Source organism: Fusarium tjaetaba (assembly GCF_013396195.1).
Source record: "Fusarium tjaetaba strain NRRL 66243 chromosome Unknown NRRL66243_c0000207, whole genome shotgun sequence".
In the NCBI taxonomy this organism is placed as follows: domain Eukaryota; kingdom Fungi; phylum Ascomycota; class Sordariomycetes; order Hypocreales; family Nectriaceae; genus Fusarium; species Fusarium tjaetaba.
This window is the reverse complement of record NW_023501403.1, coordinates 64,495-82,127: the sequence shown is the minus strand read 5'-3', so window position 1 is coordinate 82,127 and position 17,633 is coordinate 64,495. Positions and strand designations below refer to the sequence as shown.

General features: G+C 48.2%; 6 protein-coding genes across 6 annotated transcripts; 2 read left to right on the top strand and 4 right to left on the bottom strand.

Annotated features, from left to right (window-relative positions):
* Positions 1-632: 632 nt before the first annotated feature.
* On the bottom strand, positions 633-1,467 carry FTJAE_9189 (uncharacterized protein; the record flags this gene model as incomplete). Its single annotated transcript, XM_037356083.1, has 4 exons — positions 633-709; positions 759-875; positions 928-1,179; positions 1,236-1,467. The coding sequence occupies 4 exons, from the start codon at positions 1,465-1,467 to the stop codon at positions 633-635; spliced, it is 678 nt and encodes a 225-aa protein (XP_037203764.1).
* A 1,869-nt stretch (positions 1,468-3,336) lies between these two features.
* FTJAE_9188 (uncharacterized protein) lies at positions 3,337-4,460 on the top strand (the record flags this gene model as incomplete). The annotated part of the gene is made up of 6 exons (XM_037356082.1): positions 3,337-3,583; positions 3,641-3,772; positions 3,827-3,957; positions 4,009-4,108; positions 4,161-4,327; positions 4,383-4,460. The coding sequence occupies 6 exons, from the start codon at positions 3,337-3,339 to the stop codon at positions 4,458-4,460; spliced, it is 855 nt and encodes a 284-aa protein (XP_037203763.1).
* Positions 4,461-5,125: 665 nt separating this feature from the next.
* Positions 5,126-6,254, bottom strand: FTJAE_9187 (NMT1; the record flags this gene model as incomplete). The annotated part of the gene is made up of 3 exons (XM_037356081.1): positions 5,126-6,016; positions 6,069-6,171; positions 6,220-6,254. 3 exons carry the CDS (start codon positions 6,252-6,254, stop codon positions 5,126-5,128), a joined length of 1,029 nt encoding a protein of 342 aa, XP_037203762.1.
* Positions 6,255-11,809: 5,555 nt separating this feature from the next.
* Positions 11,810-12,849, top strand: FTJAE_9186 (tyrosine phosphatase SIW14; the record flags this gene model as incomplete). Its single annotated transcript, XM_037356080.1, has 3 exons — positions 11,810-12,065; positions 12,120-12,282; positions 12,336-12,849. 3 exons carry the CDS (start codon positions 11,810-11,812, stop codon positions 12,847-12,849), a joined length of 933 nt encoding a protein of 310 aa, XP_037203761.1.
* A 1,366-nt stretch (positions 12,850-14,215) lies between these two features.
* On the bottom strand, positions 14,216-14,767 carry FTJAE_9185 (uncharacterized protein; the record flags this gene model as incomplete). Its single annotated transcript, XM_037356079.1, has 2 exons — positions 14,216-14,583; positions 14,698-14,767. 2 exons carry the CDS (start codon positions 14,765-14,767, stop codon positions 14,216-14,218), a joined length of 438 nt encoding a protein of 145 aa, XP_037203760.1.
* Positions 14,768-15,447: 680 nt separating this feature from the next.
* Positions 15,448-16,169, bottom strand: FTJAE_9184 (transcription factor; the record flags this gene model as incomplete). Its single annotated transcript, XM_037356078.1, has 2 exons — positions 15,448-15,948; positions 16,047-16,169. The coding sequence occupies 2 exons, from the start codon at positions 16,167-16,169 to the stop codon at positions 15,448-15,450; spliced, it is 624 nt and encodes a 207-aa protein (XP_037203759.1).
* Positions 16,170-17,633: the final 1,464 nt, after the last annotated feature.

Here is a 17,633-nt window from a genome sequence, read left to right as displayed (position 1 = left end):
AATCGTAGCGGGCGGAGGAAGATTGTACCGCAGGGTTGTGAGGCGGCGGAAAAAAGTCGTAACTGATTTGTAGCGGGCGGAGGAAGAGAGGTCGATCCGAGAGTGCCAGGAACAAGGTTCGGTGAGCTCAGTGACTTATATCTTCCCCCATAGGCACGACATTGAATAACTTGAGCTAGGTAGATGAATCGTGGAGAAACAGTTGCGAGCAGTGAGATTGGGTGCCGACTTGGTTGGTTGAGACTTGAGAGTGAATTGCTGCATATAAAATGATGGATGTGCTGCCACTGTGAAACAATGCCAAACTCAACGCCAACCAAATCAAATAAAACCCACCAAATCTTTTTAGTTAAACATACGAAACTTATTCTCACATGAGTTTTATCTTGGAGCAAAGATCTAATAGTATTAAAGAGAGTCTAAGAATATATCTAACAGTAAACCCTGCACCACCTTGGATCCCAAAACACTCCATTACATCAAGTCCAAACTCATTCCAAACATAAAACATTAAACATTTCTCTCGTTGAGAATCGTAAGTCGTTCATAAGAACAGTTATGTGCGTTGTGCCATCCTGTACTGTCCCAGTTCCAATACCCCTTTCATCGCCATGTCAATTTCAGTTTTGAGCTTAGAAGAGAGAGCCGATGAACTCTTTGGCGCGCTTATAAGCACCATAAGAGCCGTACTTCTTGTAGTTGTAAGATCCTGCTAGTGTCAGTTGAGTGTCGTTGCAGTGTACAGAGAGTTGACTCACCATAGTTGGTATATTTCTTGGGAGCAGGAGCAGGCTTCTTGGAAGAAGGCTCAGCCTCAGCCTCAGCTTCGCGCTTGTAAGAGCCATAATCGCCGTATTTCTTGTAGTCGTAGCTTCCTGGGGGGGCAGTTAGTATGAGAATATCAGGGGTTGAAGGAGGATGGCGAACCGTAATTTGTGTACTTCTTAGGAGCCGGAGCAGGCTTTGGCTTAGGCTTAGGCTTTGCGCCGTAACTTCCATAGCTAGGATAAGACTTCAAGTTCTCGCCGGCTCCCTTATAATCTCCATAAGTGGCATATCCAGGAGCGGCTTCAGCTTCAGGTGCAGCTTCGGGAGCAGCTTCAGGAGCAGCCTCACGCTTTTCAACCTCCTCACGCTTATAAGAGCCATAGGAGCCGTATTTCTTATAGTCGTAGCTTCCTGGAAGAGTGTAAGTGTGTGAACGTGGACTGCAGCTTGCTAAAGGGACTTCTCACCATAATTGGTATACTTCTTAGGAGCAGGGGCCGGAGCAGGCTTAGGCTTAGGCTTTGGCTTTGCACCATAGCTTCCGTAGCTAGGATAAGACTTCAGGTTCTCACCTGCGCCCTTATAATCGCCGTAGGTAGCATATCCTGGGGCAGCTTCAGCTTCGGGGGCAGCTTCAGCAACCGGGGCCGCCAAGGCACCTGCAGCGAGAGTGAGGAGTGTAACAGCGGTGAACTTCATTTTTGATGTCTGAAGAAGGACAGGAAAAGATGATTGAGTGAAGGAACAGAGAAGAGGGTGGGTGGTGGGTAGTTAAGGCTGAAGAGATGGGTGAGAAGGGTGGTGAGGAAACACTTCAGCTCAGGATGGGAACTCCTACTTTATGGACAAGGATGGACGCCTCTTGGAAGTACAGAAAAGTATCTCATGATCATCTTGATTAAAGCTCAGCTTAGCTTGCAGAAGCACGCTGGAAGCTCTCTGCTCCGAAAGTCTACTTACCTCTCCAGAACCAGACTCGCTCCGCCAAGCACAACTCGACGATGGCGTCGGATCCTACGGCAAGAGACAACTCATCAGCCTGTTCAGGCTAACACTGAGAAGTCTAAGCTAGAAAAGCAAAACCTCGTATCAGTCTCACAGCTTGCAAGTGGAGGGGATCACCATCCGGACGAGGCTCTCCATTGGACCACGCCAAGGCTGAGCCCTCAAGACTTCCCTCTCACGGTAACGATCGCGCAGTTTCTGAGAAGCTTTGCATCATTGAGTCCTACCTTAGCTTGAGGATCGTGATCCCTTGTTAGCTTGACTGATGTACCAGCGGTGGCTGGCTGCAGAGACTACCCGGGAAAGTTGCTTCTCGTGTAAGCCAAAAATTCAGCAGGATTTCCCTATCTGGGAAGACAAGCCACGATCTGGGCAACTAGCACGATGATCAAGGTGTGTTAGTGAGCGGAGCTAATGCACGTTGGATAAGACTCTAGAGACGGACATTCTTTCCAAGACATACCGTAAATAGCACAAGAAAGTTTATATGTCGTGTCAGACGTGCATGAGATCCATCATCGGGTGCCCATTTTGGGATTGATGATGTCGTTGATGGGCGGAAATGTCTTGGATTGATCTAAAACCCTGGCTATACGATATGATCTACCCGTCCCAATTGCAAATCATGGGGTTCGATGTCGTCAACTAAGAAGGAAAAGAACTTTCGGCAGTACGGGATAGAAGCGATCTACTTCGTATCGGTAAACCACCAAGACCAACGCTCTGCCCAACCCCCCGCAAGCCTCATTCCCATCACGTCTTAGTACCAACTAACAACACCATCAATTACAACCTTAACTACCAAAAGCCATCTTTTTTTCTTTCCTTTCCTAAAAAGTGTAGCCAAAATATTACAGCAGTGATTGTGGCTTTCTACGGGGACAATTGTTGGTCAGATTCAACCTCAGCCTCACGGTTGTGGGAAGTTAAATCTGCATCTGGGGCGAGATGCTTCCAACAGTTTTTTTTCTGATCCGTCTGATCACGGAGACTCAACTTCTCTGGTCTTGGTACATTAGCGCGATACCAAGTCGGATGCGGAGGCGGGATCCAGCCCTGCCTGAACTGGAACACATCCTCAGCCTTTCTTCACGAGGTGCGCTATGTCGATGTAGGCATAATTCGCTTCTAGTCTGGGTCTTGGTGATTGGTGCCCGCCTCGTTTTCTCGTGTAAGTTGGGTTGGTTCTATCGTGTATCTCACTTCTCACTTCCTGCGCATCTCACTGCTCTAGCCCGATGCCCATGTCTAGAACCTTTTTTGTGAGGGCTGTGATAACCACGGATTGCCTCATCTGGAGCATGAGAGTTTGCTAGACTGCGCCGGCTGAATCGGCAGCATGCATTGGGTTGGCACTATGGATGTCAGCCGCTCAATATCGTCATGTTAAGGGTCTCGACAGTTCCCGTTCTAATTTTATCAGAACCTCGAGAGCTTTCGGACATTTCCTTCTTCTCATTTCTGACTCTATTCTTGTCTTACTCAGATTCATCTCACCTTTAAACACAAGTCTTTCATCATTCCGTTTTCTCTCGTTGTTCACATCTCTCAATTGTTGCAAACATGGCTCCCAAGCAAGAACAAGAATCTGCACTCTTGAACCCTCTCGTCGATGGTCAAGATACAGACGAAGACTCAGAATCCTACCATTATGTCCCTCCTCGAAGACGGCGATGCTCTGCATGCAGATGTGTCGGATGGATCTTCACTTTACTCTCAATCATCTTTATCTCAGCCCTTTCAGGAGCATGGATCTCAATGGCATATCTCAACATTGACCAGACATGTGCTGCACACACAACAGCATGGTGTAAGTCCTCGACTCAATGACCCCAGCTAGAACCATCAATTGACCTCTCAATTACAGCACCTGTTCTCAAGGACGTTGCGATAAAATACCACGAACAACCATTTGATGGAAACTTTATGGAAGAGAATGACTTCCGCAAGAACGGCTCTGCTAAAGTCGATGAAGCATGGGAATCACTTGGTGTTGACTGTATGTGCTTCCCTCTTGAACAGCCTTGCTGAAGCATTGACTAACTTTGTTAAGATCGACCTGGTGTCATCTCATACGAAGACGGAATCGCCAGTGGTCTCACTGATGCCCATGTTCAAGTTAGTCCTGAGCATGGCGGTGGTTTCATCGTCAACGTGGAGGGCATGCATCACCTTCACTGTCTGGTAAGGAATCAATTGCAAGAGTAAATGAAACAATGACTTATCTCTTCCCAGAATCTTGTACGCAAGTCTCTCTACTTCAATTACGACCACTACAAGGCCCTGGGTGGACATGCCTTCAAGAATGACGGCGAAGTCTTCCGCCTCCACGTCAGTAAGTCACACTGTCACTCTGCCTCAATGCCATTCAAAGCTGACTTCTACAGCACACTGCCTTGACACAATTCGCCAAGTTCTCATGTGCAACGTCGATACCGGTGTTCTCGGACAAGTCTGGTATGACAGAAAGAACCCCAGCGCATTCCCCGACTTCAATACCAAGCACACCTGCAAGAACTACGAAGATATCAAGAAGTGGTCAGAGAAGCTTCAGGTAAGAATCGTTTAACTTGAAATTTTGACCAGAATGCTAATTTATTTTGCTTCAGGCTCCTCCTCCTGGTACACTGCCCCCAGACTTCCTTGCCAACCCACACCCCGAGCATGTTCTTGAGTTTACACCATAATGATACACATTCCCTTCACGACATAAAGTTTATGAGTTTTAAAGACGACAATGCAAGTTCAGTAATGTTTCTTCTTGGGTTACATGTAGATAGGTATCTGGCATATACACCAAGCAGGCTCCAACGCCATCAATATTATAATACCCTCCTTTCATACATATGCGCAGACATCTCTGTGAAATCTCTCAAGAAACTCTCAATGTCTCTTTCAAGGTCTACACATATCGGCCATTTCATGCCAGCCTTACGATCGAGTGGCTTCCCGGCTGCCCGGTCAGCATGTCTTAGTTCGTATAGGGCTGTAGTAAACTTTACTCATTCTACATCCGGACGGAAGTATCAACATGGGGAATCTCAGCCGCACGAAAGAAATGCGCTTACATAGATGCATATTTTAGGAAACCACTAATCTAGCCTTAGCCGTTTGTCCGGAAACGGTTCATCAACGTGGTGGCAGTCAACATTCCAGTCCAGCGACGGCATCGTCACGAGATACAGACTTCACATTCATGGACTAAGAATACGAGAGTGAGTTACTTGATATTGGTGTGGCAGAGCCTACTAAACGAGTGACCATGTAACTTCCTCCAGACCATGAGAGAGTGTATCAGATATGTATCTGTACTAGGTCAAACCATATTCCTTCGTATCATCCCAAGGTTCAATCAAGCCTTGACCTCAGCCTGAAGACGGTGAAAGCCACCAGAAGCAGCGACATCCTTCTGGAGCTGAGCAATACGCTTCTGGTCCCCAGTAGGGTCGCTAGACTCCCCAGAAAGAGTCCACTCGAGGTACGAGTTGGTGTAGTTGGGCTCAAAGCTCTCGTCCAGGACACCAAGACGCTTGCCGTACTTGGTGACCTTCTCCCAGTCACGCTTGACGTTCTTGAGATCCTTGCTGAAGTAGGCAAAGCTGCGCTCGAAGATCTTGCGGTTGAGCGCGGTTCCCATGACGGGCTTGAAGTCGACGTACTCGGCCCAGGCCTTCTCGGGCTCGGCGAGGACAAAGTCGGTGGCCTTCTTGACGGCGCGGAGGAACGAGCGGACCTTCTCCGGGTTCTCGGCGAGGAACTTCTCGTTGCCGATGTAGAGGATGGTGCAGAAGCAGCAGCAGCCAAGCTCAGCGAGCTCGTCGATGCGAAGCATCTGAACATCATCCTTGGGACGGCCCTGGGCAGAGAGCCACTCCTCGAGCTCAACCATCTGGACGTTCTCCAGACCGATACCGGCGTCGATCTCGCCCTTGATGATGGCCTTGGAGACGTTCATACCACAGCGCACGGCGGTGTAGTCATCAGGAGTCATGCCGTAGTGCGAGGTGAGCTCGTCGATCTGGATCTTGCCAAATTCACCGACATAGCCGATGCGCTTGCCCTTGAGGGTGCGGAAGTCGGTGGTGATACCAGAGTCCTTGAGGTAGACGACGCCAGTGAATGGCTCGTCGAGAAGACTACCGATGGACTGGACGGGGAAGTTTCGAGCCTTGGCAGCCAGAGTGTGAATCATGGCCTTGAAGCCAAGGTCGACCTTGCCAGTACCAATGATCTCAGTGACATCCTAGACGATCGTCAGCATCTTGGTCGTCAATCACCATAGAAGAACCACTTACACTAGGATCGTTGGGCTCAAGAAGAGCAACCTTGATTCCCTCCTCCTTAAAGTATCCCTTAGCCTGAGCAAGGTACAGCGGCGCGTGGTAAGGCGTAGCGTGCCTAACAACAGTCAATACAAGTTCATGTACTAGAGCAAGTCAGTTGTACCAGTTGGTGAGGAAAGTGATCTTATCAGTCGACATGATGAAAGATCAAGTGGTTTACTGCTAGGGTTAGTTTCCCGGTTCACCCGGAGCAAAGGGGGGGATGTCAAGAAGCATGTCCTTTCGCTGGTATTATCCAGATCAAGTTCGCCGGTATTTCTCAGATCAACTGCCCTGCTCTGCCCGTCCTCACACACGATGTACAGTCATCACCATTGGAGATGGATGAGACGTGCTGTGAGATGAGGGGAGGTACAGAGCATAGAGGCAGTTGAACACCCGGATGCGTTCTTTTAAACGTTACCTTGATACATGGTAATAATTGCGAAGAGAGCCATTGCTCCTTATTCGTGCGTTGTCACATCGTACCGAAAGTTATGTGAGTGGTGTTTGAAACAAAGTTACTGATTGAGACAAGATAACTGTCAGAAAATTGAGTTGAAGAACAAGAGTTAAGAAAGGCAGAGGATGCGTCTTGATATATGAATGCCTCAACAACCCCTCAGCGGGGTTGATGCATCCTACACGACCTCAACGTCATTGTAATGTGGGCATATGTACGGAAATAAAGGTCTTATTGGCTATCGGTTATCAATGGTGAGTAGTAATGTAACAACAAATGGCTCAGTTTTGGTGATGAAAGCTTCAAGAGCGCTTCACGGCTCGGCTTAACTTATCGAGTCGTGGGGCATCTTGCAGTAGGGTCAACTCTATGCAGATTGTCAACATGATATGACACCAGAACATGAAGTGAGATGCAAATATGAGGCAGTATCTTGGTCTGGCAATTGGAAATAGTCATTTGACGGATCATGTTACAAATTCAATGGTTTGACATTGATGATCTTGAAAACATCAACGTGATGCTTCACTTCAGGGTAACCTCATCAAGGTCGATCGCGGTGCAATTTGGCCGAGACCGGAAGCTCGGTTCCACCAACATGTTGCATATGTACCAAGATATCGGTCAGAGAACTGCCAATAGCTTGACAGATGATCTGACGATACGTCGGGACATGTGCCATCTCGATAGAACCTGTCATTTCGATGGCATGATACTCATTATAGCCGCCGGCAGATTCGGTGTGCTTCGAGAAACTGCCGTTGACTATAAACGGCTCAGGAGATACTTGCCGATGGATTATTGAGTGAAGTTCGTCGGCAAAACATGTTTCCGGGTTAGAAATGTCGACTATGATTTCGCATGTGAAACAGTTGTGATGAGCTTCTTTCAACATGCGTCCAGCCAATGTCTTGAGTACATGCTCGCTGAGGAGACAATGCCTGAGCAGTAGCATTGAGCAATTTGAGCATATCAACTGACAACAACATACAACAACAAGGAGAAAAGCTTTCGGATTCGATTCACGCGAATTCTTCATTTCCTATGATCAACCTCATTGGCCCTCTTCAAAGCTTACAGCTCCCGTGCCCTCGGCCAGGCGCCCGCATATTCCACTGCCGTCGACAGGGCTGAAGAACCTCTCACAAAAATTCTCATCATACGGAAATTCTAGATGCAATAGCTTGTCGCAAACTCCATCTCCCTAATTGGCTCGAGGATCCAGACCCGGAGCTGGGGGCAGAGCTTCTCTCCCCTGAGAACGAGCTGAGACCGTGGGATCTCGGTGTCCCGAATAGGAAGACACAAGGATCCCAGTATCGCGGGTTGCTTGGCCCGTTGCATCTTCGGTGTCGAAAAGCGTAGGTCTTCACGTGGGACCTTGTCCCTATCGTTTTGACGCCCAGCATGTTTGAGACAGATCTGAGGTCGGGTGCTCCTAAAATAGGCGACCGAGATGTGTGCATCTCTCACCGAGAAGCTGTATGTACGTAAGAAAGTTCCTGCAAAAGCTTCATCCCGCGCGGTGTAAGACATTGAATTTGACTCAAAACTTCCCCGGACAGGGAAGAGCCTGGTATACTGAGGCCTGCTCTGATCTAGGATGATGCCGTATCCGTGTCAGTTTGTTGATACGGGCACACGAGCACTTTCCAATCTTTGAACCTTTGGATGCGACGCGAAACATTAACATTTCAAAGCTGTTCACGGACCATGAGTTAAAGTTACGCCCAGGTCAACGGGGAAAATGATTGGTGGTTGGGGAGTATCTGCAAACGACATGTCGCGTGTAAGCGGGCGATGCACATTCTACGGCAGCATACCACTGAATAATCTCAAAGCATCCAGATATAGCAACAAAGTGAAGAATGACTGTTAGGTGAGGCTGATTGAGGCTGGAGTGAGACGAAACAAGTCTCGTAAGCAGCGATGACGTCGATCAGATTTTCCAAATGGTGCGTTGCAGGAGAGGAAAACCCCGTGACGATCGGGAATAGCGGACGATGGAGATATGAATTGGTAATATCCACGGAGGAATAAGATCGGATTAGAATCTTGCGATATTCCGTTGCTCACACAAGAAAAAACAAGAACTATTTGACGCCGATATCATAAGAGCGACGCCGGGAGATATCCGATAGAGCCGTAATTACGGCCGTGTCGGTGGTTCGGTCGAGTCCGGCCGTCATGCTTCCGCCACTTACAACCAGACCATTTCAGACCATTTCAGTTCAGCTCACTTTCAGCTAACGTTGGAAAATATTTTAAATTTTTGTGTGAAAGCACCACCAAAGCTTATGAGGCCCAAAGAATGCAACTCAATAATGTCTTAAACCCTGAAGCACAAGACGTCAGGTCAATATTAACATATCTATAATATTAAATCATGCACATTTGGCAATGCAGGGCAAAAAAAGAAGGATGCGATGATGCAGAATGGATCATCATTTCAGGGACTTGTTGTACATACAAGGGCCCCCCGACTGTGCCGAATCCGCCAAGCTACGATGATGATCACTGTGGCGGCAATGGTTCAGGGCTGGCTTGGTACAAGTGCTGAGCGAGGGTGACAAAATAAACTGCTCAGTACCTCATTGGAGGGCCAAGTTCTACCAGAAACAGTTCTGACTTGTGCTGTGCATCATTGGTTGCACTTCGTGGGGAAACCCAAAAGCTATAGGTTGACGTTTGTCTCTTTGCGACGTCTGGATGTTGGTTTCAAGACGTTTCATGAGGTGAAGATCTGAATATCAGGTGCGGTATGTACATATGCATATTGAATATACGTATTTGTGCTACGTGGATGTTTGACCTCGAGCATGACAGATCGACGCCGTGTCTCACCCGCGCCTTGTGCCTCGCCTCCAAAGACTGACATCACTCGTAGACCTTAAACGCCATAACCACGCACAACACAGTTTCTTTTTCTAATATCACAAAGTTTTTAAAAACACCGTGCCTTTGTTCCACGTAAATCACAAGACAGAAATGTGCTGCGTTGTCGTTTTACCCCTCAATAGGTGAAGCGATCAACACACCAACCTAGTCTTTTAGCTGGCATCAAACGAGCACCGGCGGGTTCAGATCCAAGGTGAGCGGCGGTCTGTGTTTAAAAAGGGTCCAGGATACTACAAGCTTATTGGTTTCTACATGAGCTTTTGTTAGAGGACATCCACTCGTTTAACAGCAGCAGCACACCATTTACTGATCTACAGCAGAAATGTGCCTTGCGCGCGGTAGCCCACGAATATCATTACATTCTGAGGCAGGAAACTCTAAGTTTGATCTTCGTTACTCCGGACTTCCGCTGCGTGGATGATCCTGGGTAAAACAGACAAAAGAAAGAGGCGATATGTTTGCGTAAGGTATTAATTGTTGTATAACGCATAAAATAATGAAGCTGGGTCAACGTTACTTGATGCTGTCATCATATTTCGAGCTGTTGCTGTGGCGTCTGGAGATGCGCACGGACCAGGGGGATAACCTTGCAACAAAGGACGTGCGTCTCCGTCATCGTCTTGCCCAAAAGAGGGTGAGATTGGTCGAGAGAGTGGGTGTGGCTTGGAGACACCATGTGGCTCGAGGGCTTCGAGGTTGCGCGTTCTAGGCCTCTTGTGTACATATGTACAATACAGCCTAATTATTTTCCACGATGCTTTTTTGCATGCGACATTCAAATGCATCGTGATGCGGGACGTGGGATGTGGTAAACCTTGAGACGAAAGCTACGTGCCGGCGGCCGAGAAAACAAGCCCGCCTCGGCAAATCACCCCAAACTCTGGTAGCTAGAGGTTGCTAAGGGCATAAACTTTTGCATTAAAACAACCGAGAGAAATATAGAGAGAGCCACAAAAGAAGCATGCCATGTGCAATGACATGGACAGAGTTGGATAGAGTTTCTGGTAACGCGGGGAGACCTGAACAACCTTGAAACGCAAACGTGTCGAGTGTCGAGTGTGAGAAAATGCATGCTGTGGTCTATGGAGATTGATATGCGATATTCACTTTGAGACTCGTGCAGCGTACGTCTGCGATGTAACCAAGGCCCGGGTTTGGTCTAGTGACAAATGTCTCTGATCAGAGGATGATCTTACAGTTGTCACGGCTAGTCGATTGTTAATCAATGGATCTTGGAACAACTGTACAGTCAGTATCTCCGAGCGGACTTTTCACTCTCGCTTCCATCTCAGTGAGAGTTTAGCTTGTGATGGAGGCTCCAGAGCCCTGAACTGAACTGAATTCGCTGTTCCGTGTCTGGTTCCGGTCGCGGGCCACCATAAATTACCCCCAACACACCTGGCCCTCTTAGCTCAGCCGATAGAGTTTCCCCTTAGGGCATAGTCCACACCAGGAGAGCCAATCATACAAATCGTCATCGTACCAGAGTTCTTTCTTACACCCCCATAGACTTTGGTGGTTATTCTGTCGCCCCCATCTTGGCCAAGTCACTCCTACTCACCACCACCAGAGTTTTCCCACTGACAATCCTTGCTTACTGTCGTGTGTTGGTCAACTACGGTCACTCCTCGCGCTTTTTCGCTTTCTCAGCAGTCAGTGAGAACAGTCCTCTCCGCTCCGCCCGGCAGCAGATTACAGTCCCAGTCCCTGGCATCGTCGGGATTTTAATGCATATCCATCCGTTGGTGGACCCCTTGTTCGAGACAGGACAAGACAAGAACCCACGACAGCCTTGCCTTGTCTTTCAAAGCAAGCCCGGCGGCATCTTTTTCTGGTCGCCCCATTCTTCCTTTCATCACCACCAACCTTTCTCCTTCTCCTTGACCGAGCTCCTGTCAAAGACCCAAGCTAAATTATCTGGAGACTGGGACCTGCTTCAGAGCAAGGATTCTTCCTTCACCCCCACGTACGCTTGAATACTTGATCTCGTGCCTCCCACCCCAATATCCAGACAGACTCGAATGAAGTTGCTTGTTCAGCTCATCGTCGCCAAAATGAATTCTACAATCTTGTAGCCGATACTTGCAACGCGCGAGCACTTGCAACTACATAGGTTGCCTTTTCGACCTACCGTTGCAAATTCAAACTTCCGATTCTAAAAGTCTATCCCGCCTTCAAATATCAACTCAACTCGCCTTCCCCCACGACAACCTCACTCTTCAACATATCTACCACCTACTTCCTTCTTCCGATCTATCAGCCATCTACATCCCCGTTACTATCACAGCGGCATCACCAAGTTGTCCGAATTAGTCCTAGAGGATCAGAACAAGATTGTATGACCCTAGACAATATGACTTCGAAACGCAGTTCACGACTCTTCGTGGACGAGCCTACGCATACCAGAGAAGGCCAACAAATACCCAACGCCACGCAATTCCGTTCAAGACAGGGCTCTCGAAGCTCTACAAGAGAAGAAACGATGCAGGAAGTAGAGGAAGCCCTCTTCAATGACCGCGATGCCACAAATGTCAGCCGATCCGGGAGCCTTTCTGCCGTCAATATGGAAGCATCCCTATCAACCTCTTCAAGAACTAGTAATTCGAGTGGTAAGTTGCACTAGATAATCTGGTCCCAATGAACTATCTCTAACCGAAGTCAAGCCTCCTCAACATCGGCATATCAATCACAATCAACCGACTACACAGCGCCATTCAATGGCCGGCCTCACAATTTTGGCGTTGTCATTCCAGGCGTTTACCGAAGTAGCTTTCCTAGGTCTCACGATTTTGAGTACCTCAAGGGTCTGGGCCTCGAGACCATTGTGTTAGTGCCTCCATTATGATGCGTTTTTTGGCATCGCCGCTAACCTGTTGTAGCACGCTTGTCAAGAAGGACGAACTTGATCACGATCTAGAGACATTCGTCCAGCGTGAAGGTATTCGACAAGTCGTCTTCAACATGAAGGGCACCAAGAAGGAGGCTATCCCTCTGGGCACAATGAAGGCCATTCTCAGTATCGTCCTCGACAAGTCAAATTACCCTCTGTTGATTCACTGCAATCACGGAAAGCACCGAACTGGATGCGTTGTCGGAGTTGTCCGAAAGATCGCCGGCTGGAACGCCGAGAGCGTCGTCGCAGAGTACAAGAGCTACGCTGAGCCAAAGGCCCGTGAGTGCGATGTCAACTATCTTGATGAATTCCAGGTCTCAAGTTTGGGAATCTCGAATCCCATCCCCAACATGACAAAAGATGTCTACAAAATTCGCAGTCGGTTTCAACCACGCACATTTTTTCGAGCCGTCTTCCTCACAGCCTTTGTCTTGCTGCTATTCTTCATGTCAGGATCAAAACTCAGCACAGCGACAAGACCTGACCATCTTCTTCTCTGACCATGGCCAGTCGGCGACGGCCGATAATGACATCGTAACAAAACTTTGATCATCTCATCCCTCGAAAAGTTGAATCGAACACGAAAAAAGCTCTTTTCACAAACTACACATGTACAACCGATACTTTTCCTTTTACTTATAACAACCTCGATTCGGCAGACACCGACCGACGACGACGTGTCTGAGCCGCCAAGAGAAGGATTTCATATTTACCACTCGAAAACCAGATGTGTCGAGGTTCTTTCTATTCATGACTTACTATGCATTTGACGGCAAGGGCCGTATGGGTTTTGGGAGACGAATCAAGGGCTGAGAATGTCTTCCGGACTGGCGTTTTATTCTAAAGAGATGAGGGCAGGCACTGAATGCTAGACTTTGGGCTGGAGATTTCCCTTTTTTTCGACAGAGGCACGATGAGTTTGCCTGTTGATGCGATAGGAGAAGCAAAAGGCGCATTGGAGATACAGGGTTTGAACTGTATTAATAGATACCTACTGATGATACCTGGATAGCAGGGCGTTGGGTAAAATAGCAGAAGAAAAAAGTGCTACCATTATGAGTTCCAGTACCTGTGATGCTGACAATGCGCCCGTGATTAGAGCTAAGCTTGAGATTATGCCTTGGGCTAAGCTATGAGATATCACTCATCGTGTCGACAGAGGAAGCCTAAATTATCTTTCTCAAGTCCTAAAGACGATAGCAAAGCATCGCAGCCCCTTCAATATATATCGTTCTGACTCATTTGATCCTATGGACAGCATGACTAACACACTGGGTAGGATTGAGGCTGGTGATGCTATATTTGGATGTCGCTGCAACATGTCAGCCACAGCAGCAACATGGGAATAGAGTCAATTACCACTCTAGCTTATAAAAGGAGCATTTTGCATGTTCTCGGTGATGGGCTTATCATGTATGTCAGGGTCGCTTCGGTTTTTGTAAATCTGCCTCGCGTCTCGTATTGCGACCAATTGTTGGTGGTAAGCTCGTTCCCGCTCGTTCCCCTGCCGGCCGACATCGTGTATGCTTTATGATCTGACCCTGTCTTGAAGGATTCCAACTTCATGACCGGTAGTTTCTACTATGAGAAGATAGTTACGTAGAAATTTGCTTTGTCTCAGATATATGGGAGATGACTTGTGAGTCACGACGAAGGGTTACAGTATTGTGAGGTTTGTTGGCGCTAGTTTGTTATCCATGTGAAATTGATAGACAAATGTTCATTTTCGTGACGCATATGTATCTTGATTCATAACCAACACACCCAACTGCCGGACCAACGGCTCCTATAATCTCAATCCGCGCTGACATACAACAAAACATATCGTACAACACCTATCATACAGCCAACACAAACTCAAATCCTTTAGTTCCCCCATCGGTTTCTGTCCACTCTGGCCTTCTCATCCTTCTCAAAATCACCATTGGCGTAGACCCAACCGCCAGCAACGCAGTTCGCGGCCCCCAACCCAATAGCCGTGCCACGCACGACCCCTCGGACCGAGAAGCGTCCACGGAAAGGCTGACGTCGCCGCAGAGCCAACAGCACGTAGAGACCGGACCAGGCAGCGGTTAGACCAGCGCTGCCGGTGGGATAGCCGGACAGGTTGAGGTAGGACGAGAAGAGCAGCGGAGGTGTGAAGATGAAGAGGGGCAGGGATGGGGGCCGGGCGTGAAGAGCGGTGATGAGGGTTGCTAGGAGAGATGGAGGGAGAGATGCAGCTGGTTTTTTTCCTCTGTCAGTTTTATAACTTGTTTTTTTCTTGGATCACAAGGGTTATTTGCACTGATAGTGGGAAGAAAGTGTGAAATGGTAAGGGTGAGTGAATGAGTGAGTGAGTGACTTACTGCCCCAATCGTTGAGATAGTCAAAAACAGACTTTGATTTAACCGCCGTCACTGGATCTTCATTCGCCATTTTTGCGAATTATATGTAAGTGAGAAATGCAACTGTTGCAATTGGCGCTTAGCGATTGAGCTTAGTTAGAGTCGTGATGCAAAAAGCTTTGGGAGCTCTTTTGCTACCCTGGTCACTTCCAGGTTTGTGACGTCGTGTATGATGACTAAGACATCTCAACTCCAACTTTCAACCTACACCTCACAAGGTCACATGTCTCCTTCAATAACACGAGCAACACGAGGGAGAGTCAGCATGCAATGCAACGGACAAGTCATCTTCTCCCCCGTGCATAAACGTTTAATTCCGGTTCGCGATTTCTATTATTATTCTTATTCCCTTTAGCTTCTGGGGCAGAGACGTGTCGGTTTGGGCTCTAGCTCTTGCGCTCCGCCACAGTAATAATCACCCGAAACAGGTAGGTCATATCAGAGATCAGAAAACATTCGATATTCATAGCTTGTGTGCGCCTTGCCATCAGAAGGAATGACGGTCCGTCCAAGCGTTGTGTTCTATGTAAGTGTAATAAACATGAAAATTGGGTTGCTAAAACAATGCCTTCTAACAAAAGAAAGGAAGGAAAAGAAAAGGAACAGGATTAAAACGGGGTATAAAGAGAAGTGAAAAGGAAAAAAAGGTTTAATCATACACTTTCCGTCATGATGTCGTTAAGATATTCCCGAGTCAGCCTTGCCCTAGGACTAGCGTCCGCTGTGATAGTATCGCGGATCATGGGAGTAAGCACTCTGGTCATACTCGCCGCCCCAGGCTTCATTCGAGTAGCCCTGCGAGTACCCTGACGCATCCCACTGCTGGTAGTTTGTGTCATAGCCTTGCATGTTGTACTGGTCTCCCGAGGGTCCAGCCGTGGCATAGCCTCCAGCGCTCTGGTCAGCGCTCGAGAGCAAGTTGAGATCGAAGCCGTCTTCAGGGCTGAGCTGTGAGAAGTCGAACTGGCTCAGAACACCCCCTGCTTCGTCTCCTGATGTGACTATGCGAGACGAGTGTCCGTGATGCTTGCTAGACCGCTTGGAAGAGCTGCCCCCTCGTCGGGAGCTGGAGCTCGACGGACTGTCGCCGTCGTTGGACTTGCGAGGACTGCTCTTCTTCTTGGAAGACTTGGAGCCCGAGCGTGTGTACTCGCAGCGAAGACCGTTGCTCCGACATCGTTCGCAGCCATTCTTGTCTCCACTGCACTTGAGCTATACAGGAACATCGTCAGCAAACTAAGCTCTAAGCGAAAAGGGCGAGGGAAAGATCTTGGCGTTGGGTAGCCTAGTCAATGCTCCTGCAGACGTACCTTCTTCTCATGACAGCGATCGCAAGCCTGGTGGGAACTTGAGCGGGCCGTGACAGGGTCGAAGCCATTGCGAACGCTCTGGACCTCATCCGTCTCAGGATCGTACTTCCAAGTACCAAACATGGCTATTGCGGTTTCTGATAACGGACTGGTATAAGTGAGGGAGTCCTAGGTGGCCCATAGAACGATTGGCGAGAAGAGAATGGGGGATGAGAGAGGTGGTAATAGGCAACTGAATTCTGTATATCGGCTCAAGTGTAGATATGCTTGGATGGAACTTGTGTGTCTTGATCTTTATTTTCTGCCTGAACGGAAAGCATCTCGTGGCGTTTTTAAACCCCGAGGCATCTGTCTGGTATAAGAGCGTCCGAGGACAAGGTAGAGGTCTTATAGGCAACAACAGGACAATGATCCAATCCCAAGCCAACAGAATGTTGTAGTGAGCGAACCCATTATCACGGACCCCATTTTCCACAGTGGGCATGAGTGTATCGTGCCGAGCCGCACCGCCAGGCTCCCGTCCATGGGATGTGATACCTTTTGGGTCGGTTTGGTTTAGGTAAAGGGCAGTTGGTCGAGTCGCACCCCTGTCTCCGATCTATATGATGCTCCGGGTCTCCGTCTAAGTGGTGTCCCTTGCACGACCACACACACACACACACACCGCACTAGTCATGCCGGCTCCTTCAGGAGCGAGTCTTTTTGAGCATAGGGTGACGTATTCTTTTGAGTGAGTTGATTACGTTGTTTCTCTATTTTAGAATCTAGGCTGCCTTCTTTCAGTGAGTTGTTTTAGTTTCTGTAGCGTTCTTTATTCCTCGTGCAAGGTTATGTAATGCAGATAGTGTTAGTTCTAAGTGACCCCTTGGTCCAAGTTCAGGTGGAAAACTGGTGAGATCCCTGCGATATGAGTGGTCCAACTCCACCTGTGCCTGGAGGAGGAGGCTAAGAAGGCTGGAGGAATTCCTACGAGCCATTATCCGTCGAATAAGAGAAACAAGTGTGCGACGATGCTCAAACTCTGTGTGGCTGTGTCTGCGTCTGCCCTGGAAACAAGAGTTCTAGAGTCAAGTCTGTATATATTGATAGTATGAATAGTGTAGCACTGCATGCAGGGCCCCCAATTCCTCTTTCATTGGGCGCTTATCGATTGCCACGTTCAAGGCTATGTATCGTCTTTTTCCCACAATCCAATGCCAGTAAGAATCACCTTCTGCTGTCTGCCGGGTGCCTTGCATCCTTTGATCTACAGAATATGATGTAAAACAGCAATTGCCCGTTCTGTTGGTTGTAGGTTGGTTGTTGGTTGCTAGTCCCGGCCGTGGGGAAAAAAGGGTCAAGGCAACGCCGCAATTTTAGGCAAAAGCCTCCACAGTCGGTAGCGAACCGACAAGCGAACCCTTGAACGTCATAACATTAACCCCAATCGAGACTACGATATGGTATTATCGTGCCATAAAGACACCGAGGCTTGACTCACTGCCCCTCTGGCCGGAGTATTTGAATCAGGTGGATCACAAGGTTATTTAGACATGAACGATGAAATTACAACAAAATACGGTTTAAAGTGGTTGCATGAGGGTTTTC